The following is a 27349-nucleotide window of genomic DNA, read 5'->3' as shown; positions in this document are numbered from 1 at the left end:
TTCCCCAGACCTCCAGGCTTTTTTTCTTTGGTACTTCTCGTTTCTGTTATTCATATAGATAAGACACTTTGATTGTTTGAAGTTTTATTTCTAATGCATCTGCCCCCACCAGGCCAGGACTGGACCTGGGTGAGGATGAATGGGAAAACAGGTCCTGCGCCCTGATGGCACAAAGAGTTGGGTAGGATGAATCTGCCTAAGCCAAGCACATGCTGCCTGCAGTTCCCCCAGCCTCCAAGGGAGCCGTCATCCTCATACCCAGGCCACCCAATCCCTTCTGCTCTAGCCCAGAGAAGGGGCAGGAACACCAGGAAGTATTAGCTCACAAAAGAAGATCTCTTGAGGGTAGGGATCTGGGGGAATAGGAAGAGGAGAAAAAAAAGTCCGTTTCCCCCTCTCCCCCCAATCCCTTTCAACTTGGGATGTACTGGACCAGGCTAGGTCGAGTTACTGTTCTCCATTAAGAAGATGAGGGTGTGCAGTAGCTCCTGAGCCTGTAAGAGCAAAGTAGGCATTAGTGGGGGCTCCCTTCTGATGAAGGCCTGAGCTGTGGGCAGAGATGGATCAGCCACTTGCTGGCATTAGAGGCTCTCACCTGTGGTAACTCAAACCAGATAGTCTTGGGGTTGGCAGAAGACCCATAGTTGAGCTCCAGTCCTGGGATGTTGTCCAGAGCACTGAGCTGATGTAATTTTTGTATCTCCTTCAGAGCAATGGAATGGCACTGTTCCTAGGGGGGAGAGGACGTGGGAAGAGGGAGTGACTGGGAATGGCATGGCAGACCAGAAAGGAAAGTCGTTCTCTGGATCTTTGTGGGGATCAGGGTGGAGAGAGTTAAGAGTGGGGGGAGGTAGGAGAATCACCTACCTGGGAGCTGGGATTCACCAAGACAAGGCGGTGCTGGTTGAGGCCCAGTAAGCAGGGGGTGGCTATCCTTGGCTCACTCACCCGTAGCACAATGTATACGGTATAACCAAAGAGAGGGAGGTTTCTCATGGCCTCTGCAGGCAAATAGCAAGGAAGGGGGCTTAAGCAACATGTCATCTCACTTCTCAGACACTGATCGGGCCTGCTTCACCTGCTTAAAATGCAGTTTGAACAGAGTATAGAAGGGAGAGGGCTTTGAGAGTTGGTGAAGTAGGAAGTGACTTCTGGGCCACTGTAGCAGGACGGGAGGGAGAACCACAGGATGGGAAGATTGCCTGTCCCTGCAAGCAGGGTAAGCTGTGCAAGGAAGAAGGCAGAGGAGGGAAAACAGGAGAATCTGGCAGGTTTCTCTACAACCTGTTCCCATTTCTTCTTGAAACCCCCCCCCCTGTTTGTTGGCCAACCCACCCAAAGACAGTAGCTCACCAATGAAGCTGATTTGTGCTTCTCTGCGACTGTATCTCTTCGAGGCGTTCAGCTGATTCTCCACTAAAGTCCCCAGGATCCTTAAGCTCACCTGGCAATGCAGTGGCTCTGGGATGTATCGCAGCAGATCCTGCCTGAGATATGTATGGGTTTTGAGACTGGCCCTGCCTGAATACCAGACCTAAAAGTGTTGGAGGGCCTGGAGACACAAGGAGGGAGGCTTAAAGGGAAGTGATGGGAAGGATGGACCAGTGGTGAGTACCCCCAGGGAAATGGGCCCACCCCTTGACCTCTTGGCTCATACTCAGAAGGCAGATCCCTGGTCTCTCTGCTCAGGTGCTGCAGGACCACTAGGGGAGCTAATGAAGTTTCAACTTGAGGTTGGGTGCTGACCAGCAGCTTTCCCTGCAAGTAGTCCCGATGTACCTAAGGAAGAGGGCAGGTGAGGGACAGCCAGGTCTGGGAGCACTTGCCCTGATGGCAAATCCATCCCTCTGACCTCTCCCCATTCCTCACCACCCATTTCCCCCTAACCCAGGGAGAATCAGTGGGGGTGGTGCCTTATCTACCTGGCTGTAGTGTATGCTGACATAGACTTTGTTCTCATAATGCAGGGGGCTGTCCCAGGTGAGCCGGCGGCTGTGCAACTCCACACCCCTCTCCCGCATCACATCGTTGAGATACTCGTTGGGGTGCAGAGGCCGCGCTAGTGCATCTGCCGAAAATGGCCCAGGGAGGCTTGTAGCCTGGCCCTCCCTCAGAGGAGGGCCTCTGTGCAAATGGTGCAGCGCTCCCCCAAAGGCTACCAAACCCCTTACTTTAAAGCGTGCAAGTGACCCTCCCTGGCACCCACACCCAGGAGACCTTTGTTCTGCTCTTTCCATGTCATCTACATATCTCCCTTAAGGTTTTCAGCTGTTCCCAGATAGTGTTCCCTATCTCACCTTGTCCCTTGATGAGGAAGATGGCAAACTCTTGGACCTCCAAGGGTTCTCTAATGCCCATCTGGCTACACATCTCTTCCAGCACTTCTCTTGCTACCTGGTGTGTGTATAAGATCATGAGTGAAGAGGAAAGGGGGTTCTGCTCCCCACAACCTCCATTGCTAACCTTCTGGGACTCACTGTGAAGGTCTGGATGACTGTCTTGTATTCTGTACCTCCTGGCAGGTGAAGCAACAGTGGTCGACTTCTCTGCCCCTTCTGCCAAGGAACATTGCAGAGAGAGACTATGTACCGGTGATTAGACAAAACTATGGGGACAGTGATGCTGGGCTCCTCCATTACCCATAGGGGGCACTCAGAATGTACTCCTTCCCAGACCAAGTACCAGGAAAGCTTGTGTCTCGCCAATGGTGGGCAGGGACTGGCGGCCTCCGTATTTGACTGTACGTTGCAAATGTTCTTGGCATCTCTGAGCCAGCTCTGTATAGATAGGAAGGCCAAAATGGATCATAAACCACTTCTTGTCTTCTTCCCACTAACAAATGTTTTATCTGGCACTTTGGTCTTGTTTCCCACTCTCCCCTTTACCCTTTCCCTCCACCCTGGCAAGATACCTTGACCGGGGGCAGTGTCCTGCAGATACTTGATGACATACGGCATCAGGGTGGATGAAGGGAGGAAGTAACCAGTGAGGAGGCTGAGGAGATTCCATCCCCGAGTGCAGGATTCCCTGAAAGACAGATTAAGTTCTGGCTCATATGTACCTTCCCCAAACCCTGCCGACTTTCCCGTTTCCCAGCTTCAGCCTTTGCACGACACTCACTGTTGGGGGTTCTCTGTGACCTGTTTGATGAGTTGGCAGTAAATTTCATCTTTCAGTTTGTTTTCCTGGCACAGCTATGGGAATAGAACATAGTTTCCAGGGAGAGTTTGAGGGCAATTTGTCAGGACAGAAAAAAGTTTGGGGAAGGAGGAGGGTACAGATACTGGGGCTGGGGACAGGAAGGTGGAAATCAGAAAATGGAACAAAGTAATGGTTATGGGTCACAAGATTAAATTCAAGGCCCTGAATACAGCAGGATCAGATGCTCCAGGACTCTCCTGTATTCCTGAACTTTTAGCTCTGATACTCACCTTCAGCATCTCAAGTATATCCAACTCATCTTTCTTCTTGGGCTGATCACCCATAAATTGCATCACAGCTGTGGAGCAAAAGTGAGAAAAGAGAGGTAGAGCTAAGTGGCCTTACTAGGGGGCACACTAGGTGGGAGCTCCTTTCGGCCTAAGTCCAGATATGACTGCTCCCTCAACCTTGTCCTTCAATTCTTATGCCCTATGAGTATGAGCCCAAAGGTCAAGGGGCGGGCCCATTTTCCTGGGGGTACTCGCCTCCAGTCCATCCTTCTTATCACTTCCCTGTAAGCCTCCCTCCCTTGTGTCTCCAGGCCCTCCAATACTTTTAGGTCTGGTATTCAGGCAGGACCAGTCTCAACACCCATACATATCTCAGGCAGAATCTGCTGAGACATATCCCAGGCCCACTGCATCGGCCAGTGAGCTTGAGGATCCTAGGGGCTTTAGTGAAGAGTCCAAGAGCCATGGAAACCCATGCACAGCCTACCCGTGATAGACTGGGAGTGGAGACTCACCAAGGAGTGGAATTTTAGTCCTGGGCACCCAGGAGTATAGATCCAACACCCCGCTATCTAGGAGGCTCCTGGCTAATAAATACATTGTCCAACAATCAGGGATGACTTACCCCTGAAGTTCCCCACAGCCACATTGTTCATGGACTCATCTGTTAACTTGGTGAGAGATTTCTGGATGGGAACCTGAGGATCAGAGTTGTTTGTGCAGTAATGCAGAAAGGGAACAGATTGAGTCTGTAGGTTTCCGCCCTCCGGACCAGTTCTCTGGAAGATGGCTCTGGAAGGGGGTGGGCTCCTCCCCCCTGGCCCCTTACCTTGGTGTGCTGCACCAGGTATCTGGCATGTTCCTCCAACATCACCATTCTGCCCTTCCTAGATTAAGGACAAGGCCTGATCAGGGCTTCACAGGGAGGACACCAGCCAAGGCCTGATCACAGGTCTTGGAGGTTGGGGAAAACGGCACGCTTTTTGTTTCTGCTGCTTGGGGTCAGCCGAGCAGAGAGCACCAGGATTGGCCCCCGCAGAAGGGAGAGTCCTACTTACAAGGTCTGCACCGGGCGGAAGTTTTTCAGGGCATACTCCCACATGGCGTACGTGCTGGTCTCGGCACTCAGAGTGCTGCTGTCGTCCAGGAAGACAGAGCTAGTCCCCACAGAGCATTCACTGGCTTCCTGGCTAGGGCTGTGTTCCCACTGAAGATACAGAAAACCTAGAGTCAACCAGCCACCTTGCCCCGGGGCAGCCGGGTTTCAAAGCCTCAGAAGCTATTTGTCTGTGCAAGACCCACAATACAAGTACGTAGGGAACAACATCAGAAGTCGGTCAAGCTGAGGAAGCTTTTATTGAGCAGCTGCCCGGCCCCACACCAATCTCTGGGCCAGACACAAGAGAAGCACGCTAATGGTTTCCCTGCTCTTGGGGAGCGTACAGTCTAGTTGGCGGGATAAGACATGAAATGGAACCCTAGGAGCTGAATCCCCCTCCCCAATTGCAGTGTGGTCACCCTGCTCCTCGAGGACAGGAAGCACTTCTTCAATGCCTTCCCTATTTCTTGGAGCACCAATCTTGGCCGAACAAGTTGGATGGTGTTTTTTCCTGGTGAGTCAACGAGTTAGAAGAAAGGATTCCTTTTTCCAAGACTTGATTCTGTTAATTCAGGCCAAGATAACCTCAAGAGAAGAGAGTGGTGTTCCTAATGCCGGCAAAGAATTGCTAGTTAGGGCTCAGCCCATCAGTTCTTCCAAGCTCCCTCACCTCCATGGCCCGGTTCTGTGGAGACGACCCTGGTTCTGCTTTCGAGAGACTTCTTGGCCACCCATCCTTCTGCTCCTTGGGGAAAGTGAGGTAGTCGGGCACAGCCGCCACTTTCACCATGTCCGAAGGGAAGAGCCCAGACCGACCCCCGATGGAGCCGAATTGCCACCCTGCAAGTGTCAGATGGAAAGAGTGCGAGGGCTAGATCCCAGAGGCTTCCGGCACCACGTTCTGACCCCGAATACCACCCAGTTAAGGCAGGCACCACCTCCAGCTCCTCTCCTCAGTCCCCACTGTAAGGATCTTCCCTTCCATTCCAGGGAATGCAGATAAACATCCTTCCCTAGGCTGGGCACTGGGCATCCAGGTGGCACAGGGGGGTAGAGTGCCAGGCCTGAAGACTTATCTTTGTGAGTTCAAATCTAGCCTCAGACACTATTAAGTGAACCCAGGCAAGTCACTTCACCCTATTTGCCCCATTTTCCTCATCTGTAAAATGAGCTGGAGAAGGAAACCCCAAATGGGTCCCAAAGGATCGCACACGACTAAAAAGACAATTGAACAGCAACACACTGTGCATCAAGTCAGGGCACATAATGTATACCTGGCTCCAGGGAGGCCATGGGCAGCAACTTGATAATGTCTCCAGGGTGGAAGCTCAGGAGGCTTCGGTCATCGGTGACGTAACTCCGAAGGGCAATAACATAGCTGGAGTCCTGGAGAGGGAGAAGTAGATGGAGCACGGGAAGGGGAGCATGGGAAGGGGAGCACGGGAATGCCTTCTCTGTCTGACTGCTCCCTCAGCCTCGTCCTTCAATTCTTACAATCTGTCTCCCTTCAAAGCCCAATGGGAGGCCTTCCCCTAGTTTTTGGTGCTGTGTTCCTGAAATCACCTCGTATTGACTTTAAATGTGCAAATGTTTGTAAGAGTGTAGGTGGCCCTTCTCTCTGCCACAAAATGGAAACTCATTGAGGGCAGAGAGACAGATCCATCCTGCACAGTGGCTGGACAGCAAGCATTTAAATGCTTACTATGTATGGAAGCTGTGGATACAAAAAAAAAAAAAAGACTGGAGCTCCTGTTCTTAAGGAGTTCATGGTCTAATGGAAACAACCAAGTACAAACGAGCTAAATACAAGGTAAATTAGAAATAATCAACAGAAGCAAAGCACTTACATTGAAAGCAACCTGGAAAGGATCCCGGAATATAAGAAGTGGTTGATTAATACCTAACTCTTCCCCATCCTTGCCCCTGCCCTATTTTCTGTGGGTAGGCTGCTTTCTTCTTGCCTTGTTCAGAGCTATACCACAGAATCACAGGGGCTCTGAATTGGAAGTGGCCTTCTGGTCTACCTGAGACAGTTCCCAACTTAACATACCATACAGAGCATCACTCAGCATTTATTTAAAGACCTCTAGTGAGAGGGGGTCCATAATCTCCCCAGGCAGCCCATTTCATTTTCAATAGTTGCTCTTGTTAGAAGGGGAAGAGCACCCCAGGTTGGAGTCTGGAAGATCTAAGTTCAAATCTGACCAAAAACTCTGTTAGATGTGTGACCCTGGGATCACATCTCCATTTGCCTCAATTCCTCATCTGTAAAATGGGGACACATGGGAAACCACTCCAACATCTTTTTCAAGAAAACCCCATGGATAAAAAGCCCAGAGAGTCTCAGAGAGTCAGACTGAATGACTGAACTAACTAGTGAGGACTAACAAGTTCCTAACAACAACTTGTTAGGAAATGTTTTCTTACACTTCTGCTATTGTGGCATGAGGTTTTACCTTTCTTAATTAGTATTATGTCCCTAAAAATCAAGCCCTGCAAGATATTTGGAGTTTTCACCTTAGAGCCCACTTGTCCTGAGCAGTGAAATCTCACTAGACCTTCCTGGACCTAGACTCAACCATGTTCTATTTTTTACTTGCAGTTGCAGGTATTATCCCCACTACAGCCTTTCCATCTCTAGTTCTGGAATAATAATGGAACCAACACTATCTTAGACTTTCCCATTACTGGCCACTTATCTGTCTCTACCTTCCTGGATCAAAACATCCTGATGTGTGTATAAAACCTGCTCAAGGGTAGAGATTGTCTACATTTTGTATTTTTCCCCATTGTTCTAATTCATTTTCCTCATGACAACCTTTAAATATTTAAAGGCAGCCAAATATACCCCTTGAGTATTTTTGCAGGTCAAACCAAGTCCAAACTCCTAGACTCTAGGCAAACTGTTGGATCCTGAAACCCAAATATTGAGAGGGGTGGACTAACTCAGGGCTTTTTAACCTAAAAGTCCTTGAATAAATTCCAGAGGATCTATGACCTTGAGGTGGGGAAAAAATGCATCTTTATTTTCATTAATCTCTGACTGGAATTTGATTCATTGAATTATGATTTAAAAAAAAATTTCCTATGAAATGGTCCATAAACTTTACCAAGAGTCCATAACACACTAATTTTAAGACCTCCTGGGGCAGCTCGGTGACATAGTGGATAGAACATCAGCTCTGGAGTCAGGAGGCTCCAACTTCAAATCCAGCCTCAGATATTTAATATTAGCTATGTGACCCTGATTGCTTCACACACAAACACCAAAAACCCCCAAACCAATTTTGCCTAAAGTCCCTCTAACATTTTTCAAATATTCTATGATTCCATAACCTATTGAGGATTAGAATGTCCCTGGAGCAGGACGATCTATTATTTATTGTCCCAGTAGCCTCCACAAGCACTGATCTTCCTTATCCACGCCTACTGTCCAGCCTTTGGGTACCCCCATCATCTACAACCATGTCGCAATCTGCCACCAATGACCCCTCTCCTCTTCAACTCTCCCCTTCGGCCCCATGCCCACTCACTTTTTTGAGCTCATTCAGGAACAGCTCCACCATGGACTTGATAGCCTGTGCTTGAGTTGTATGCAATATTAATTGCTCATTTTTCAGAGTGAGTTGGAGAATGTTGTGTCCTGGAGCCTCCACCTCCAGGACTTCTGCAAAACTGTGAACAGATCAATCAGGGGTAGATAGTCTGTTAGAGCCACCAACTTTTCCTTAAGGCATAGGAAAGTGCCCAGACTGCCCGTGTTCTCTGCTCTTCCTGATCCTCCTGACCTGTAGCTGCAGAGGGTTTTGAGATGGTCTGTGACGAAAGCGGCGTTGTTCACACCTTTGAGCAGGCGAAGCCCCCGATGAGACACAGCCAGGAATTGTACATCACTGCCACACTCGGCCTGGGGTGGAATTTGAGGTCACAATGTTAACAGTAAAATCAGAATAAGGACAAGGAAAATCCCCAGACAGAGTGAGGAGAGGGCCCCGGGAGACTGGGAAGATTCTCCACTCAAATACTTAAATGACCTTCCCTCCATTCTGTCATGGCCAGCATGTTCATGGACTCTGTGCCCCTCATGTGACGAGGGGCTCCTTCCCAAGGGTAAGGTTAGGCTGGAAGGTCTTTGAAGGAAAGAATGATATCTTTCTGATTAGAATAGAAGCTTCCTGAGGGAAAGGACCCGTTTTCCTTCTGCCCTTCCCTAATACCCAGTACATAGAACACTGCATTCACCATGGTGGGAGAACATGGGATGACATTCCAAGGCACCAAAAAAATACTTGGGCAAACTAGGACTCACAAGGAATAGCCCCCTCCCCCCAATCCTGGGCAGTCCTGGACTGGGGCCCCGCTGGGGACTGTGTAGGGTTTGCACTGACCGAGACGTTGAAGATTCTCGAGAAGTAATTGGCCCAGTTGTCCCGGGCAGCTACCACAATTCTCTTCTTGATACTCTCTTCAACAATGGAACTGGCATCCATGCCCACCTGCAAGTCCTCTGTGGATGAGAGACTCTCTTGAGTTGGCCATGTCCCCATCTTCCCTGACAATGCCCTTCCCTATCTAGTAACTGCCCTCCCCCACCCTGATTACACAAGGTCTTGGATTCAAGAATTACCCTGAATAGAGGGGGAGATCCCTTTCAAGAGCCCCCCACAGATACCTCCATCACCATTTTCCTGACTTTAGCTCCCAATGCTTAGAATACAAGATTCTCCCACCTTTTTGACCACCATCAGCCCCAAGGTTCCCTGTACCTAGCATGTCCTTCATCTTGCTCCGTTCATCTGGTGAGATTCGGATACAGGACTCGGTGAAGGTGTCACGTAGGATCTGAAGATGTAGCAAAGTCTCATTATAATGGGGTGAGAGTCACTTCCCAAGAAACGACCACAGGGGCAGCTACTGGCCCTGAAGTCAGGGGGACTGAGTTCAAATCTGGCCTCAGCCACTTAACACTTCCTGGCTGTGTGACCCTGGGCAAGTCACTTAACCCCAGCTTCAGAAAAAAAAAATTCTATAAAGGGTACTATATTGTCTGGGTTTCATATAATACAATGTTTGAAGTATTACCAACCATGATTAATGTAGCTTATAGAGCCTCCTTTAAAGTGAAAATGCTCCTTGGAAAGATAACTTGAATCAGTTTTTGTCAGACTGCTTCATAATCTATCCTACTTCCAATATGTAAATGAAAACAAAAATGCCCATTGACTAAGGTTTGGGGGAGAGATGGAAAGAAAAGGGACAGAAGAGAGGGGGGATTCTGGAGAATGGAACACAAATGAGGGAGGAGAGCAGATCCAGGAACCAGAGCTGAGATTTTGAGCACCTAAGGCAGCATAAAACTTACTTGGAACATCATGCAACGGAGAGTTATTTTTGACAAGCACACAAATTTTCTCTTTCAGTGAGAGGAATAAAAAGAATCTAGGACTCACTTGTTCACAGAGAAGTTTCAAACAGTAGGGGTGGCTGAAGTTCTCCCGGGGATAGAACACCTGTGGGAGGTACAAGGGGATATGAAGAATTCCAAGGAAGAGTGGAGCCATTGTCCAGATGAAAATGGGAAGACTCCACTTCTGGCTAGCTGCCTCACCTCCTATCCCTGCCCAATTTTTTCTCCAGGGAGCCCAGACCAGGAGCATTGAGAAAAAGGGAGAGGACCAATAATAAAATAGGACAAAAACCCATCACTTTCCTACCTCTTTTCGAAGGAACAACCGCCAAGTGGCACTGGCATAGGCAAAGGAAACACTGCTTGAGGGATGAAGCAACTGGGTACTGATGTGCTCATCTTCCATGGATTGGACTGGGTCTAAATATCAGAAAAAGTAAATCCTGTGCTTTCCTGTAATTTCGCTTATGTCTAACTTTTTATAATCCTATGTGAAGTTTTCTTGGCAAAGATACTACAGTGATTTGTTATTTCCTTCTCCAGATCATTTTACAAATGAGGAAACTGAGGCAAACAGTTACGTGACTTGGCTAGGGTAATACAACTAGTATTTGAGGCCAGATTTGAACTCATGAAGTACCGAGGCAACATGGTGGCTAGAACTCTGGACCTGGAGTCAGGAAAACCTGAGTTCAAATCCAGGCTTAGATATGGCTTGCTTGTATCACTTAAGTCTATTTCAGTTTCCTGATCTGAGATAGGAATTATAATAGCACCTATGTCCCAGAGAGGTTGTGAGGATTAAATGAGATAATATTTGTTTTTTGTGTTTTGTTTTGTTTTTTTTGGGGGGAAGTAAGGCAATTGGGGTTAAGTGATTTGCCCAGAGTCATACAGCTAGTAAGTGTTAAGTATTTTAATCTGAGGATTTGAACTCAGGTCCTCCTGATTTCAAAGCCAGTGCTCTATCTATTGTATCATCTAGCTGCCCTGATGAGATATTTGTAAAGTGCTTTCCAAACCCTAAAGCATTATATAAATGCTAGCTATCATTATAATTATTATATCCAATATACAATTATTGTACATCCTATCTTTTACCTCCATAACTCTTTCTTCCACTTTATTTCCCTCTCATGACTATTGCTTTATCTCTCAAAGAGATTCTGGTAATAGTCTTCTTTTTAAAAAAAGATTTATTTGCTGAGTTAATTGGATTTAAGTGACTTGCCCAGGGTCACACAGCTAGGAAGCGTTAAGTGTACTCAGGTCCTCTTGACTCAATGCTAGTGCTCTCTCCATTGTGCCATCTAACTGCCCCCATAATAACCTTCTAAGTGGTCTATCTGCTTCCAATCTCCCTTCTGTCCCCACAAAACTGACAAAATTGTCTTCCTAAGACTACATGACTCTGCTGATCAATGGCCTTCAGTTGCTCCAGGATATTATTTAGGACTGATCCAAACCAGCTATTCCAGACTCATTTTTCACTGTCCTTCATTCTTCCTTTGACACTGATTTCAGGCAATCTGGACTCTCCAGTGTTCTGTTTGCCTAAAGTCTTGGAGTTTCTCTGGTTCTACGGTTGAGTCCTTTTGCTAGAATGCTCACCATCTTATTCCTATTCTCAGAATGTCTTTTAGCCTCATCTGATCCCAGCTGCTAAGAGTGTTTTTCTCTCTTCTTGAATTTTCCTGGAACATTTTGTTTGAATTACTTCCTTCTCCTACCACTCCCTACCTTGGAAGACATCTAACTGTGTGTACACTGATAGAAGGAAGAGATCTTATCATTTGTTTATTGGCAGTGACTAGCACTGTGTGTTGAAATGAGTATTTGTTATGGAAATGTGTTTTGCATGACTACACACATGCAACTTATATCAAATTGCTTACCTTCTCAATGTGGGAGAGAGAATAGGAGGAAGGGGAGAATTTGGAACTCAAATTTTTTTTTTGGAGGAAAATAATATTTTATTTTTCAAATAAATGTATAGTTTTCAATATTCAGTTTTGTAAAACTTGTGTTCCAAATTTTTTCTCCCTCACTCCCTTACCTCTCTTCTCCCCAAGACAACAAGCAATCTTATATGTGTTAAATATGTGCAAATCTTTTAAACATATTGGAACAAATTTTGAAAAAAAAGAAAATTAAAAATTGTTTTTACATGTAATGTAAATAGGGAAAATAAAATGTCAAATTTAATAGAGAAAAGTAATTGTTAAATAAATGACCTAAGATATCAGTGGGCATGTGCAAAAAATGTTTGTAGCACCCCTTTTTGAAGTGTTATAGGAACTGGAAAGTGAGTGGATGGCCATTAGCTGGGGAATGGCTGAATAAGTTACAGTTTTTATATATATATATATATATATATATATATATATATATATATATATATATATATATATATATATATATATATATATGTTATGGAATATTATTGTTCTGTAAGAAATGATCAGCAGGATGATTTCAGAAAGGCCTGGAGAGACTTACATGAACTGATGCTAAGTGAAGTGAGTAGAATCAAGAGAATATTGCACACAACAACAAGATTAGGTGATGATCAACTGTGATGGGCTTGGCTCTTTTCAAAAATAAGATGATTCAAGGCAATTCCAATAGACTTGGGATGGAGTGAGCCATCTCCATTCAAAAAGAAGGCTGTGGAGACTGAATGTGGATCACAACATAGTACTTTCACTATTTTTGTTGTTGTTTGCTTGCTTTTTTTTTTCTTTCTTTCTCATTTTTTTTCCCTTTTTGATCTGATTTTTCTTGTGAAGCACTTGTTTAACATATACTGCATTACTTGCTGTTTAGGGGAGGAGATGGGAAGAATGGAAGGAAAAAAATTTGGAACACAGGGTTTTTACAAGGGTGAATGTTGAAAACAATCTTTGCATGTATTTTGAAAATAAAAGATTATTAAAAAAAAAAAAGATATCAGTGAGGATGACTCATTGAGAAATGAACTGAATTCAATAAGTACTGAGTTCAAATTTAACTGCAGATACATACTAACTGTATGACCCTGGGCAACAACTTAACCTCTCAATGCTCTAAACCAGGTATTAAACTTTTTCCATTTGCAACTTTTTCTTGCTGAAAAAATTGTTATACCTATATATAGGCATATAAAATAGGCATGCAAATCAAACATTTACTGATAATAAACCAAAATTTCACAACCCCCACATTTATTTACAAGATATAGGGTTGTGATCCACCTTTTAAGAAGCTGAGCCCTAGGACTAAATTGCTTAGAAAATGCCAATTTACATTGCATGGGTAAAAGGAGTTCTCTTTATCACTGAAATCAGAAATCTGGTCACTGAATCTATCTAATACAAAGTAATATAAACTAACTTCAAGAGGAAGAAATCACTAATAAGAATGGTGAGTTATGTACCTGAGAATAGAAAGAGATACAGAAAGATCAACTTATTGGTTGTGTAATGTTGGGCAAGATTATTTGACAAATATTGGGCCTGGCGTCAGAAAGACCTGAGTTCAAATATGTTCTCAGACATTTATTAGCTGGTTAAGTCATTTAACCCTATTTGCTTTAGTTTTCTCATATATTTAGTTTCCTCTACGGTTTTTACTACTTTTAATTTTTTTGGTGGGTGGGAATAGCTCTCACTATCTCACCCAGACTGGAAGTACAATACCATTTACGGCTGACTACTGCTGAGTACAGAAGCTTTACTTGGTTCCATTTTTCTAACTTCTCAGTTCTCTCATCCTTCATCAACCTGGTGGTCCCCCAACCTTCAAGGTCTCATCCTATTGGTTCCAGATTTATCGTAGACACCTAATTATCTTTGGCCCAAATTTAAACAATCCACCAGCCTCTCCCAATAGTATCTAAATCCATGACCAAGTAAGCTAGTATCCCTGACATGGATTTAGCTTATGACAATTTAATATCCTCCACAAAGTCCAGTGCTTCAGCTTAGCTCTCCCCTATTTAAAAATAAAAATTTCTCTAGCCAGTAAGATGTAATCAGTTCCAAACCCCGTCTGTTCAAGATGGCTGTCATTTGAGGATGGAGAAAACTTGATTTAAGAACACCTTCTAGAATCAATTATAAAAACAAAACAAAACCAAAAAAATCAGAAAATCTCAGAGTCAAAAGTGACTTTAGAGTTCCTTTAATCTCACCTCTCCTACTATGTCAGGGTAGCATAGCCTGAAAACCTATTCCTCTCCAAAAAGGTCGTTAGAAACCTGCCTCCCCAGGAACCCAGGATGCAGATGACAACCCTGAAAAACACAACTAAGAACAACTCGGATGAGTCTATAGGGTTTCCTCACCTGAACTGGGTGAGACCAGGTCTTCTGATGGGGGAAGAGGTGGAGGTGAAGGTGGTGAAGGCTCAGGAGTTGAAGTCTTGGATTGAGCTGAAGCAAATAAATTCATCAGGGGTCTCTGCTTCTCTTTAATGGAGCTAGATTTAAAAGGCCGAGGTGAAACAGGTGGTGGTGAGCCCTTCTTAGAACCTGGAGCTAATGGCTAGGAAGAAATTGAGAAGAATTATTCATGTGCCCATCGGGCACCTTTCCCTTCCTTCAGAGGCCCACAAGATGATAAGTAAGTCTAAGTCCAGGAAGGGATGGGGATGGGAAAGGCAAGACTTTTACTCCTCCACACACAGAGAATTTCCCAAGAAGGAGAAGAAACAGAAAATAAATTAGAATTGTAAAACCCAGAATTTTGGGTCCCAGCTCTCAAGTTCACCGAAGGAGGAAGATGATTGCCACTAAGACCCAGCTTGGCCAGGGCTTCATCTTTGGGGTCATTCTTCTTTAGGAAGGATCTCGGTGGCTTCCTGGGGAAGAAATGGGGAGAGAGAGGATCAGTACCAGGGAGACCTCCCCAGCATCCCTTTGGAAAACTTTCCTCCAGCTCCTGGTACCCTCTGTGGTCCAGACCTGCTGGGCTGTATTGGTTCAGGCACTGGTGCAGGACGGCTCTGATACATCTTGATGATATTCCGAATTTCTTTGCTGGGCTCTGCTCTTTTGACTGCTGGCTTTGAGCTCCGAACCACAGTTCCTTGATGCCTTTCTATACTTTCCTTTTGGCTTTTGGCTTCTGGGCTAGAGCCAATTCTAGCTTTATCTTCTGCTTTGGCTCCAGCAACTTCACTCTTAGTTTTGTCTCCTCCCTCCCTTTTTTGAAGTGGTTTCTTGGCCACTGGGGGAGGGGAACAAGAAGGTGCTATGGAAAGGAAAGAAAAAATAATTAGGAGGTTAGTTAATAATGCTGAGAGTTTGGAAGGAGGAAAATCTAGTCTTAGCTATCTGTTCTTTCCCTCTCTTCTAGTGTAAGTCCTATTTCATTTCGTTCATCCACATACTATTCTGTATTAGATACATTATATCTTTTTTGTTTTCTTTGTTTTCTGGGGCAATTGGGGTTAACACACAGCTAGGAAGTGTTAAGTGTTTGAGATTTAAACTCAGATCCTCTGACTTCAGGGCTGGTGCTCTCTCCACTTGCACTACCTAGCTAACCTGATACAAAGTATCTTTAAGAATCAAATGTAACATTTTGGAAGAGGCAGCTTATGCTAGCAATTGGAAGTCCATTGCATAAAACATCAAATTTTTAAAAATGCATTGATTGATCTTTTTTTTTTTTTTTTTTTTTGAGGGGGAGAGGAGGCAATAAGGTTAAGTATTTTGTCCAAGGTCACATAGAACATAGACTCTTCTAACTCCCTGGCTAGTGTACTATTCACTATAACACCTATCTTGTGTGTTAGTTAATTTTGATTTTTTAAATCTCTTCTTTTACTTAACAAAAATCCTTTATTATTAAGAATAGTTCTTTGGAGAGGAAGAAGTAGAAGTGTACAAGGGGAAATATAGGTAATATAAAAGCAAAAGATGTTAATAAAAATCTAATTTTTAAAAAATAAAAACATCTTTTTTTTTTCTTTTTTTTTTCCTGGGGCTGGGGTTAAGTGACTTGCCCAGGGTCACACAGCTAGGAAGTGTTAAGTGTCTGAGACCAGATTTGAACTTGGGTCCTCCTGAATTCAAGGCTGGTACTCTATCCACTGCACCACCTAGCTGCCCCCTAATAAAACATCTTTAAAAGAAGAAATTAGGGGCAGCTAAGTGGCACAGTGGATAGAGAGCACCAGCCTTGAATTCAGGAGGACCCAAGTTCAACTCTGGTCTCAGACACTTAACACTTCCTAGCTGTGTGACCCTGGGCAAGTCACTTAATCCCAGCCTCAAAAAAAAAAAAAAAAAAAAAAGAAGAAGAAGAAGAAGAAGAAATTAAAATGGAAAGCAATTCAGAAACTAGAGTTTTCAAATAATATAAACAGCAAACTAAAAAAGTTAAAATACATAGTATAAAACTGTTCCAAACTAATCACCATAGAGATGAAAGAGAATTCAGCAGAAAAGAAGCAAAAGGAAATTTCTTTAAAAGTATAAATTGATTCTATACAAGACAAAACAAATTAACTTGTAGATGGACTGCACAAAGACCAAAAAAAATCTAATTTTTAAAAAAGAAATGTCCTGCTGTGAGATACTTTATCTCCCTATGGAGATAAAGAGAATTCGATTTGTTTTGTATTTACTCCATGAATGTCTATAGGGAATCTGTGGAGAAGACAAAGAAGAGAAACTTCTTCCATGTTGGAACAGTAATTTTTTTTATATTAGGAAACATGAAGTCTTAAGAAGAATCTATGAAGATCAGCAAGTATTCAAGATTTTCCTCTGATGACTGAAAAGAGGATAGAGAAAAAAAGACTAATATTTCCTGAAAATAGTGAATTTAGCTTTTACCTTAAGGGGAAATACAGAAAGTTTTAAGAGTCTTTAGTTAGCATTTGGAATAAATTGAAGAGTGAGACTGTTTTTTTTCTGGAAATGAAATTATCTATTACAGTGAGGGTTTAAAGATGTGCCAACATCTCCTTTATGTTTAGTCATTTGCTAAGCCTGGGTGGGAGGAAAAGGGAAAGAGCAACTTGGATAAGATAAGAAGTCCTGTTAAGAAATCTTAGCCTTTTTTTATTGCTAATTTCGCTTTTTAATAAATTGAACATAAATAATTTCTCCTGGGAAAGGAGTCTTCTTCAGTTTATTCAATAAATAATATTTAATGAACTGGAATGAGGGTTCTATTCAATTGATTAATTAATGAAAAGAGCATATAGTAAATGCCTAATAAACTCTTGACTGACCAACTGACAAAAAAATTGCAATTTTATTAATTTAAAATATCCTTAGATTCCTTTAAAGTTTGAGATGATAAATTAAATTATGAGATGAGTTCAAGTGACAGACTGAATGAGGTGACATACAAATAAGTGGGATCCATCTAGCCATGTATCCATACTATACACAATGAGTTAGTCCAATAGTAAGGGCCAATGCCCAAGATTCCCATTTCCCAACGGGGTCTTTCTACAACCTCACCTTCATTTTTGATTTCCTCCTCTTCTTCTTCTTCCTCCTCCTCCTCTTTCTGTTCTATTTCCACCTGAGGAATAGACACCTTTGCAGGTGGTTTTACCTTCTTCAACTGAATAGGTTGCTGCCCTGCAAGGAGGTACCAGAGTTAACACTAGCCCCTATTTTTTGTTTTCTGTCCATTGTATTCTGCATCCCTTCTTTAATGTCATTTTTGCCATTACAACTCCTTCCATTCCTGTTGATGCTGACCCCAGCCCTTAGTCAACAGGGGCCCTGTTGCCAAACCAACATGCTTCACTGGGCCAAAAAAAAAAAAAGAGAATGTGAGCTTCCTCTGCCCTATCATGATTGTGCCAGAATGATGGTTTAGAGAAGTTACACTATCATCCCAGCCTTTGATCCCATCCTCCCAAATGTGAGGTTATCTCTGCTTGTAGGACCATACTCTTTGTCTGGGGTCTTTTACCTATCTTCTGGAAATAATCCCGTTTCTGCTGGAAGGTACTGGGGTGCTTCAGTTTTTCCTCAACCTCTTCCGGATCCTCTACCTGTTGGGAACAAGCTAATGGCTAGCTAGAACCAGCAAAATATACAGAAACAAGATCATGTGATGGATGAACAACTATGATAGACTTGGCTCTTCTCAACAATGCGATGATTCAAGGCAATCCTAATAGACTCGGGATGGAAAATACCATCTGCATCTAGAGAAAGAACTACAGAGACTGGATGTGGATCAAACCACAGCTGTTTCACCTTTTTGTTAGTTTGTTTTTCTTTCTCATGATTTTCTCCATTTTGGTTTGATTTTTCTTGCACAATATAACAAATATAGTTAAAAGAATTGTACATACACCTATATGAGATTGCTTGCTATCTTGGAGGGGGAAGTAAGGGTAGAAGGGAGAAAAATTTGGAACACAAAGTCTTACAAAAGTGAATGTTGAAAACTATCTTTACATGTATTTGGAAAATAAAATACTACTGAGGAAAAAAAAAAAAAAGATAATGTCTATCTCCTTTGCCCAGAATCTTGCTCTACTTTGACAGAACTCTGCCATGCTTATTACCTGTTCCACTCCATCTGGGTGCTGGGACATGTTATCATCTCCTTCCCTCTTCCTTCTTTTCTTTTTCTTGACTAATTTTGTTTGTACCAAAAAGTTAAGGCCCTAGAATCTTCTGTCCCTGTTTCTACCACTGACATTGTCCCCTGCCTAGTTTTGCTCTGCCCCAACCTATCCCTGCTGGGAACTGCCATTTATCCCCCTCATGTCTGTACCAGTGCTGGGCTATCTTGGGGCTCTGCCTTGGGAGCAGGTGAGCTTTTGCTGACAACATCCGGGAGCTTCTTGGGTTTGCTGGGAGCAGTCCGGGGTGCAGATGTGGAGGCCTGGGCAAGGCGCTGCTGTTGGGCCTGCTGCTCCAGGGAAAGAGTCATGGCCTGGGTAGTCATTTGCTGAGCCTGGGTGGCAAGAAAAGGGAAAGAGCATCCCTAGTAAGATGAGAAATCCCACTAGGTATCCCCACTCAGAGCAGAAAGCTAGGCTCCCAGCTAGCACAGTATTCATGGAACAAGAAGTGACTTAGAAGCCCTCTACTTTAATACATTCATTGTACAAATGAGGATGAAGTCATTATTGCAACACAAGGCTTTGCAAGAGTCAATGTTGAAAAATTATTCTTGCATAGGTTTTGAAAATAAAAAGTTTCAATAAAAAAAAAAGAAAAAAGAAAAAAAAAAAAAAGAAAGAAGTGACGGTCCATTATTTTGTAGAGGTAATTTCTGTTGGACTTTAGATTTGATTCTTGACTTAGATTTGACCAGGCCCCTTTAATTCCAAAGCCACCCTCCCCTATGTCCTAACCATTCCAGCCCTTACCAAGATCATGGCCTGCTGGTTGATAAAGCTCTGCTGCTGGGCAGCCAGCTCTGCGGCACTGAGCGTGGGTACCACAGGCTGGGGCTGGGTTGGCAGCATCATGGCTGAGAAGCAAATAGGACTGAGTAATAACAGGCAATTTGTATATGGCATATAAACCACTTTCCACACATTCTCTCCTCTAAGTCTTACAACAATCCTGCAACGCGGATATTATGGGAATTATTTAATCTGTACTCTACAGATGAGGAAACTGAGGCTTAAGTCCCTCACCCAGAGTCACCCAGTCAGTTAATCTCAGGGGTGAGTTTCAAGCCCAAAGGTCAGCTGGAGCCAGTCCTCACTGACTGCCACTGTGGCTATCTCCCTGACAGGTCATTTTCCTCCTCACTCCCGGGGGAAGCTATAACCCTCCTTCTTCCTTCAGTAGGCATTCTGGTCATCATCCCAGAGAAGGAGACAATAATCCTGTGCCCACCTGGACACTAGTTCTTCTATTATACCTGGCATGACAGGGGGCATTGCTGACATAAATGGTGCAGGAGCTGGCATCATTGCCCCCATGGCAGGCTGGTAGCTTGGCATCTGTGTCATTCCTGGGTACACTGGGTGGGGAGGGAAGGAGAGTCGTTTAGGATCTGTATCTACTACAGTCCCCATCTTGTGTCTGGGGAGCAATTTCTTAATGCAAGAAGGACAGCTCAGGGAATCAGGAGTGAGGAGACCTAGGGAAAAGATGTGCCCAGACACTCGGGGATCAACTTTCTCCTGGCACTCCATTTCCCTATCAGCCAAGAGACCTCATTCCAGGTGTCCAAGACCACGAGCAGACCGCTTGTGCTAATCTGTAGTCATTAGCATGACATCCACTGGTCCCCTGAAGCCTCAGGGGAAGACCTCAGGGAAGAGATCAGATAAACCCAGACCTAACTGAGGAAGATCCCGGGGCCCAGGGCTCTGTGAGGGGCCGTATCTAAGAGAAAGTACCCACAATGGTAGCTCCTGAAGAAGGAGAGCCTGTGTCGAGGTGACAATACCCATACTCACTCATGGGGAAGCCTCCCTGCTGGATTCCAATGCCTCCACCACCTTTCATTCGGCTGTTCAATGCCTTGGCTTGTGTCAAGTCCTCCTGGAACAGAGAGCCAACAGCACGTCAGAGACTAGACCGCTTGGGGTCATGGAATGGGACCAGTGCAAGGACTGGGGGAAGAGTCAGGAGAGACGATCGGAGGGTGGATGGGGTCCGGGAAGAGGAGCTGGGAGAGCTACAGGGAGTTGGCAAGTTTAAGCCAAGCGTGTAAACTCACCCTGGATTCAGAGAGGAGCACAGGTTCAAAAAGGTTATCCAGGAAACCATCCAAGCTCCTAGCATTCTGAGGTTCCCCTTTTGGGAAGAGAGGTAACAGGTATTGGGTTTTTTTGTTAAATTTATTTTTTTATTTACAAAGCATATGCATGGGTCGTTGGTAACAGGTATTGTTAAAGTAGCTTCCAGCCCCAGCTCCCCTCAGCTGGGTCTGATTTCCCAGCTCCCCCCTCTAAATCCTTGCCCTCCATCTTCTGCCCGTAATAATGCCCTTCTGGCTCTGCCTTGGGAAGCTAAGTGCAGCTCTCACTTGGATAGCTCCTTTGAGGTAGAGTCGGGGCAGGACCCGGAGGTGGCTCGGGAGCCAAGAGGGGCGCCTGGATTCCTGGCGGTGGGGGGATGTCTTGGTAAATCCTGGAGGAAACAGTGGTCTGGTCACAGGCCGCGGTGGCGGGGGAGTGGAGTTACCGTAGTCCTGGGAGATGGGTTGGACAGGGCGAGGGAAGCACTCACATATTGTGGGGCTGAATGGGGTAGCTACAAGGGGCACTCGAGTCCCCCAGGTCTTCAGTCTGCCCAATGAGATCCAGCACAAAGTCACTGCCAAGCAAATCCTGCCAGGAATCTCCGGAGAACAGAGATACTGACCAGCCCCGAATCGGCTGCTCTATGCCCCTGCAATAAGGGAAAGAATGGAGCCAAGTGCAAGGAGGTGGAAGGCTCCTGTCCCCCCCCCCCCATACACACATATATGTATGCACATATGCACACACCACATACACACCTACATGTATGCACATATACACACCTGCCCCCCACATCACATACATACATATACCTAAAAAAGAAAGAATGTCTTTGTTAGTTGAAAAAAAAAATTAAATTAAATTTTTAAAATTAACTCTAGTGAGTCCCTGTGGCCTCTAAAATCAAATATAAACTGCCATTGTGAGTCCTTCATAATTTGTTTCCAGTCTCCTTTCTAGTCTTATTATTTAATCAATACTTCTCAACATGCACTTTGAGGCAGCCAAACCAGCCTTCTTGCTCTTCCTCACCCGTGATATTCTTTATATGTCTTTGCCCGATATGTCTTCCCTCAATCTCTTAGAAGCATTAGTTTCCCTCAAAGATTAGCTGAACGATCGCACCTTACAAAAAGCACTTCCAGATCTTTCTAACTGCTAGGCTCTCTCCCACCCCAAGATTACCTCCTATCTGTTTTAAGGAGACAGAGAGTCATAGTATTCAGAGCTAGAAGGCACATCCAAGACCATCAAACCTAGCTCCTTCATCTTACACATTTGGGAACGGGTTGATTGTCTTGCCTTGAGTCACAGAGCTTCTAAGTGTATGAAGTAGGATTCAAACTTTCTATCAGTTGTGTCAAACTATTGTTGTATATGTTTAATATGATTGTACCTATGTCACCTATATCAGATTGCTTGCTGTCCTGGGGAGTGGGCATTGAAGGGAGGAGAAGAAAAATTTGGAACTCAAAATAATGCAAAAATGAATGTTGAAAACTATCTTTACATGCAATCGGAAAAACAGTACTATTAAGTAAACTATTATTGCAGTTTTCTTCTATAGACTGTAAATTATTTGAGGATGTGGGTCATTTTGTTTTTGTCTTTAAAAGGTCTTATTTAAATTTTTAAAATGTTTTAAATTTTAAAAGAATTTCAAGGTTTTCAATTTTTAAATTGTTTTAAATTTTTTGAATTTTTGAATTTTTCAAAATTTAATTAAATTATCGCTATCAGATTCTCTCAATCCCCCTACTTCTCTCCCTTCTTTTGAGAAGGAAAGAAATACTTTTTAGTCAATAGGATGATTGTCAACCACTCACTAAGACTCACATAAGAAATAAATTACTTTTAGGGGTCTGTCTTCTTTGTCTATGTTTAAATAGTTACATTTTGTTACAAGTTGTCACAAATTTTTTAACAAGTGTTTTGTTTTGCATTTAAAAAAATGTGGTAGGTGGGAAGAAGAGAAAATAAATGCTTATTCATTTAAAATTTTAGTTTGTACTTATCAAACACTTTTAAGTTTTACAAAACACTTAACTTTTTATTTCATGTGTGTACATCTATACTTGAGACATTTTCACACAAACCCATATAACATATACATGCTCAGTCACATGCACACACAATAACTCTCAATTATCTTGGAATTTACAATGTACCTGAGGTAATTATTACTTCATACATATATAGACGTATATATTTTCCCCCCTGAGGCAATTGGGGTTCAATAACTTGCCCAGGGTCACACAGCTAGGAAGTGTTAAGTGTCTGAGACCAGATTTGAGCTTGGGCAGGTCCTCCTGACTTCAGGGCTGGTGCTTTATCCACTATGCCACCGAGCTGCCCCAGAGACATATTTTAGACACTTTCCCAATTACGTATGTACATGAAATCACTGACAGACATACTCTTTTATCCCTAAACTTGTTAGTGAGACTGATTTAAAGACTCACTCCCAAGAAATGCAGAGGCGGCTCAGTGCCCTTGCCTGACCTTGCCAGGCTGCCTAGGCTCCCTTACCTGCTCTGTAGGATCCATCCAGCAAACTCTTCCCCCGTGGTCCAGGATTTGACTTCTGCCGAGTAGCACTCTTCTGCAGGAATGGAATAGCCAGGGGTTAGAAGCTGGGGGGAGATGGAGCAGGACATTCCCTGGGTAAGGGTGGTCCCCAGGTGCTATGCAGGTGATGAGAAAGGAGCATCATGGGGAGAACTGGAGTCATCGAGGGAAGGCTGGGGATGCTAGGGGCCCACACTTTGTGAGATCAAAAGACATAAAGGAGGGAGGAGAATCCTGAGGGCTGAGCATAACCCAGCCTAGAAGGGGATAAGAGGGGGAAGTATTAGGAAGCAGTCCAGGAAAAGGAGGGTTTGACTCCAGAAGTAGCTTGGGGGAAGAGGGTGCTCAGTCCCACTTACCACTAAAGGTGAAGACCTCGAGGGCCATGCGCCCGCATCGCCACCCTGAAATCCACTCCAGCTGGGTCGGTGGGTAGGCACGGACAGTGTTGACTGCTGCCTGGAGTCGTTGCAGTGCTCCCAGGAGCTTGTGCTGGCACACAGCTGCAATGCCCTTGGGAGCATGGTCAGACACAAACCTTGGGGAGAGGAAAGAGCCTGGTACTGGGGACCCTGGCCCTGGATCCAGCCATAGCAGGAAGGCGTCACCCTCTGACAGCCGTATCCTCCCAGGGCCTTATGCAGGCTCTCCCCTCATCCCTACTCTGCTCCCATACCCTCTCAGCCCCTGTTCTTTCTTCTTCCTCTGCCCCTTGTTCCCTGTCCATCTTCCCAGAGGCTGAGCCAGCTCCAACCTACTTGAGCAGCGGCTTCTGAAGGGTGAGAGTCGGGGTGAAGGTACTGAGCAGAATGGCCATGAGTGCCCAGCCTCGATGGCACTGCTGTTCATCCGGATTGTGCCATAGCTGGATCACAAGTTGACAAAAGATCTCATTCCGCAAGGCGGGGTGGCGCAGACCCTGTTGGGCCAAATAGGTGCCCATGGTCTGTTCCTGCCAGGACTGGAGTGACAGGTCGCCCAGGAGCCGGAGCATCTGTTAAAACAAAGGGGTTGAAGGACAAGAGGGAAACTTAATGTCAGGGTGGGGAAAAAGTACTGGATCTAGAATCAGGAAGAGCAGAGTTCAAATCCTACCTCAGATACTTTCTGGCTGTGTGATCTTGGGCAAATCACTCTGTTTACCTCAGTTTCCTCAACTGTAAAATGGGGATAATAATAGCACCTACCTCATAGAGTGGTTGTGAGGATCAAATGAGACAATATTTGTAAAAGTAATTAGCACAGTGTCTACCCCAAGTGCTATATAAATGCTGGCTATTGTTGGCAACTATTACTATTAGATAGGGAGAATGGAGTCAGGGATGGAAATCAGAAACCTGGATAAGGAGTGTAGGAAAAAACAATGGGTTGTTCCCAATCCTAGCTCAGTCACATGAGTGACCTTGGGCAAATCCTTTAATCTCATTAAACTTGCTTATCTATAATATGAGAATATTGGACTAAGGGACTTAGAAAGTTATTCCCAAATCTAGCTAGATGATCCCATGAAGAGGGAATGAAGATGAGGGATGGGCTCCTGGCAGCCCTGTCCACTCTTGCCTGACTCTGGCACTTAGACCCGCTTCTCTCCTGGCCAGGACCACTCAATTTACCACTTTGTTGATTTCCAGGGCAAGCTGACTGTTCGCCCCATTCAGATGAGTCAGAGGGGAGGTCAAGGGCTTTCCTGGACTGGGCAGGATTGGTTTCTGAAAAGGAGAATGTATTAACAACTAATTACGTATGCTTATCCATGTTGGATTTAACAGATATTTTAACATGTATAACATATATTGGATTACTTGCCATCTAGGGGAGGGGTAGGGGGAAGGAGGAGAAAATCTGAAACACAAGGCTATGCAAGGGTCAATGTTGAAAAATTATCCGTGCATTTGTTTGAAAATAGAAAGCTTAATTAAAAAAAAAAAAAAAAGCTAATTATGGTGGGTGCTAAAGAGAAAACAATCTGAGGTGGCTTTACAGAGAGGGAGAATCCCACCACAGGGGAAGTGTCACACACAAGAAAAATGAGGGTAATATAATGTGGGAAAGGGCTGATAATTCAATTCAATGTGGCAAGCGTTTATGCTGTGTGCCAGATGTATGCCCGTGGCACTGGGATAGATACAAAGATAAAAACCAATGCAGTCCTTGTCCTCAAGGAGCTTACAGACTACTAGGAAAATTTGTACATAGGTAAATTAATATAAAAGTAAATAAATAGTAATTTGGGGGGTGGGGACTAGGAGAAAAGCACTGATAATTGAGGGGAACCGAGTGGGCACTGGAACTGAGTTTTGAAGAGACTGGGGGGCAAGTATGAGAGACATGGAGAGCAGATGTGGAGACAGGAAATATAACAATGTTATTTTGGAAGAACAGAAAATAAGCTACTAGCTGGAATGTGCAGAATATGATGGAGGCAAATGGACAGGGAAAAGGCGAGGGGGAAGCAAACAGTACCTCAAAGTTTTCAGGGATGAATCTGGAAAAGGGGAATTTGTCGATGTCAGGAGGGAGAGCCAACGATTCCTGAGCTGTGATCTCGGGGGGCAGGGCTTCTGTGATGTTCTCAGCCATGACATGCGGGTGCCCTAGGAACATCTCAGAAGTGTAAGTAGCCCGTCATGGGGAGGGTCTTCAGATCCCCCCTTCTCTCTCCTACTTTTGCCTGTCCCAGGATCCCTCTGCAGCCCCTCACCACTGATAGAAAGTCATTCATTACAAAGCCACATCCCTGCAGTGATAGCTGAGGGAGACAGAAGCGCTGAGGGTGGGCAAGGAGCTTGATGGAGGGGGACAAACAGGGGAGAACAGCAGACCCCAATACTGCATAGACACGCAGTGGAGAGAACTGAGCATCTCAGGCAGTGTAAGGAGTACTGATTCTTCCCTCCCTGCTTCCTCTTCTCAAAATGTATTTATAAAGTTTTATTGGTGCCTTGCTTTTTATATCATAGCTACAGCCATCTCCAGCCTCCAACTCTGTCAATGTGTCTTCCCTTCTAACAAAGAAAAAAATTAAAGCAAAACTATCCAAGAAACTATACACTTAGTTTCCAGGGAGAGAAGGGAAGGGTATGCAATACTCACCTTCAGCTATCTTCAGCAGAGTGGACAGCTCAGCCGGGATCTCCAGTCGCCCCAGCTCCTGGGCAAAAAAGTGGGGAGCAATTCACCCAAGTGCTGGGACAGAGAGAACCGGGGGAGGAAGCAAACCCTGCCCTCTTGCTGCCTGATGTCCACTGAGTCCCCTTCAACGTGTAGGAGAGGGACTGTTCAGCCTTAGCGGGAACACAAAAGCTACAAGCGGAGCCCTCTGCTATGTGCCTCTGGCAGAGAGGAAGTGGACAGGGTACGGAAAGGATCGAAGGGGTGTAATACTCTGGGGTGCCATCCCTCACCCCAAGCTGAGCACAGCCCACCAGATGGGCATCGCACCAGAATGCTGCCTGCAGAAGGCAGTGTCCCACCAGAAGACCTCCCCACCTCCACTGACTCTTTGCCACCTACCATCCTTGGCTTGGCTGCCCTCGTCTCTTCACCTGGAGATGGGTTTTTGTGCCAGCTTGGCCAGGATCTAAGCTACGGGGAGAAGGAAGGGTATGTGAAGCAATGCTAGAAATTCCACCAAAAGCCTCCTTGAATGTGGCAGGGTGTTCCAATGGCCCACAAATTGCCCAGGGGTTCCGGCACTGGCTCCTTCAAGCCAAGCCAGCTACTTCCTGTACTGGACTTCAGGGAGTCCCTGAAGCCAGGAATTGATGACTAAAACCCCAGGAAAACCCTTCTCACTGGTCACAGAGCCCCTCATCCCAAGGGCCCTTACCTGCCTCCACCTCTTTGTTTGTTGTATCTCAGCACCTGAGAGATGAAAAATCTATAGGGGCAAAGTCTAGCTAGGGAGGGGCAATGGGAGGAGTGGGGTAACAGCTATGAGCCCTGGACTTTGAGATGCTTTATGACACTTAAGATGGTGTCACCAGGTAAGAGAATAGGACCAGGAAGAGGAGGAGTCAGGAGGTTGGAATGGAAGGGAGAGAAAAAGGTATTTTGCATCTATAAACCAATGGGAACAAGTTTGTGAGGAAATCTCAGCATATAAGTAAGAGTTAGCTGTGCCTTAGAAAGAGTGATTCCCAAAGAACAAGCAAAAAAATCCAGCATCTG

At 44.8% G+C, this 27349-nt stretch overlaps 1 protein-coding gene across 2 annotated transcripts; it reads right to left on the bottom strand.

Moving 5' to 3' along the window:
• Positions 1-67: 67 nt before the first annotated feature.
• Positions 68-27111, bottom strand: MYO15B (myosin XVB). 2 transcript variants are annotated; one of them, XM_074265113.1, is made up of 43 exons: positions 27009-27111; positions 26693-26764; positions 26273-26330; positions 25643-25773; positions 24793-24888; positions 23938-24173; positions 23539-23717; positions 23141-23213; positions 21099-21260; positions 20896-20999; positions 20587-20663; positions 20324-20408; positions 19780-19881; positions 19277-19380; positions 18676-18858; positions 17860-17941; positions 17397-17519; positions 14880-15168; positions 14686-14776; positions 14262-14460; positions 10245-10357; positions 9981-10040; positions 9297-9372; positions 8919-9037; positions 8319-8437; positions 8064-8205; positions 5805-5916; positions 5201-5370; positions 4490-4638; positions 4261-4318; positions 4057-4129; positions 3432-3499; positions 3121-3194; positions 2912-3027; positions 2683-2777; positions 2478-2555; positions 2298-2394; positions 1923-2068; positions 1658-1779; positions 1354-1487; positions 868-1001; positions 596-730; positions 68-494 (listed from the first exon to the last, which is right to left on the bottom strand). In XM_074265113.1, exons 2-43 carry the CDS (start codon positions 26693-26695, stop codon positions 438-440), a joined length of 4824 nt encoding a protein of 1607 aa, XP_074121214.1. In that variant the 5' UTR covers positions 26696-26764; positions 27009-27111; the 3' UTR covers positions 68-437. The 2 variants fall into 2 exon arrangements, with proteins under 2 accessions (XP_074121214.1, XP_074121215.1); XM_074265114.1 differs by having other exon boundaries at positions 14880-15144.
• Positions 27112-27349: the final 238 nt, after the last annotated feature.

This window comes from Sminthopsis crassicaudata, chromosome 4, assembly GCF_048593235.1.
Source record: "Sminthopsis crassicaudata isolate SCR6 chromosome 4, ASM4859323v1, whole genome shotgun sequence".
NCBI lineage: Eukaryota > Metazoa > Chordata > Mammalia > Dasyuromorphia > Dasyuridae > Sminthopsis > Sminthopsis crassicaudata.
Note: the sequence above shows the minus strand (reverse complement) of the source record. Positions and strands in the feature narration are given on the sequence as shown.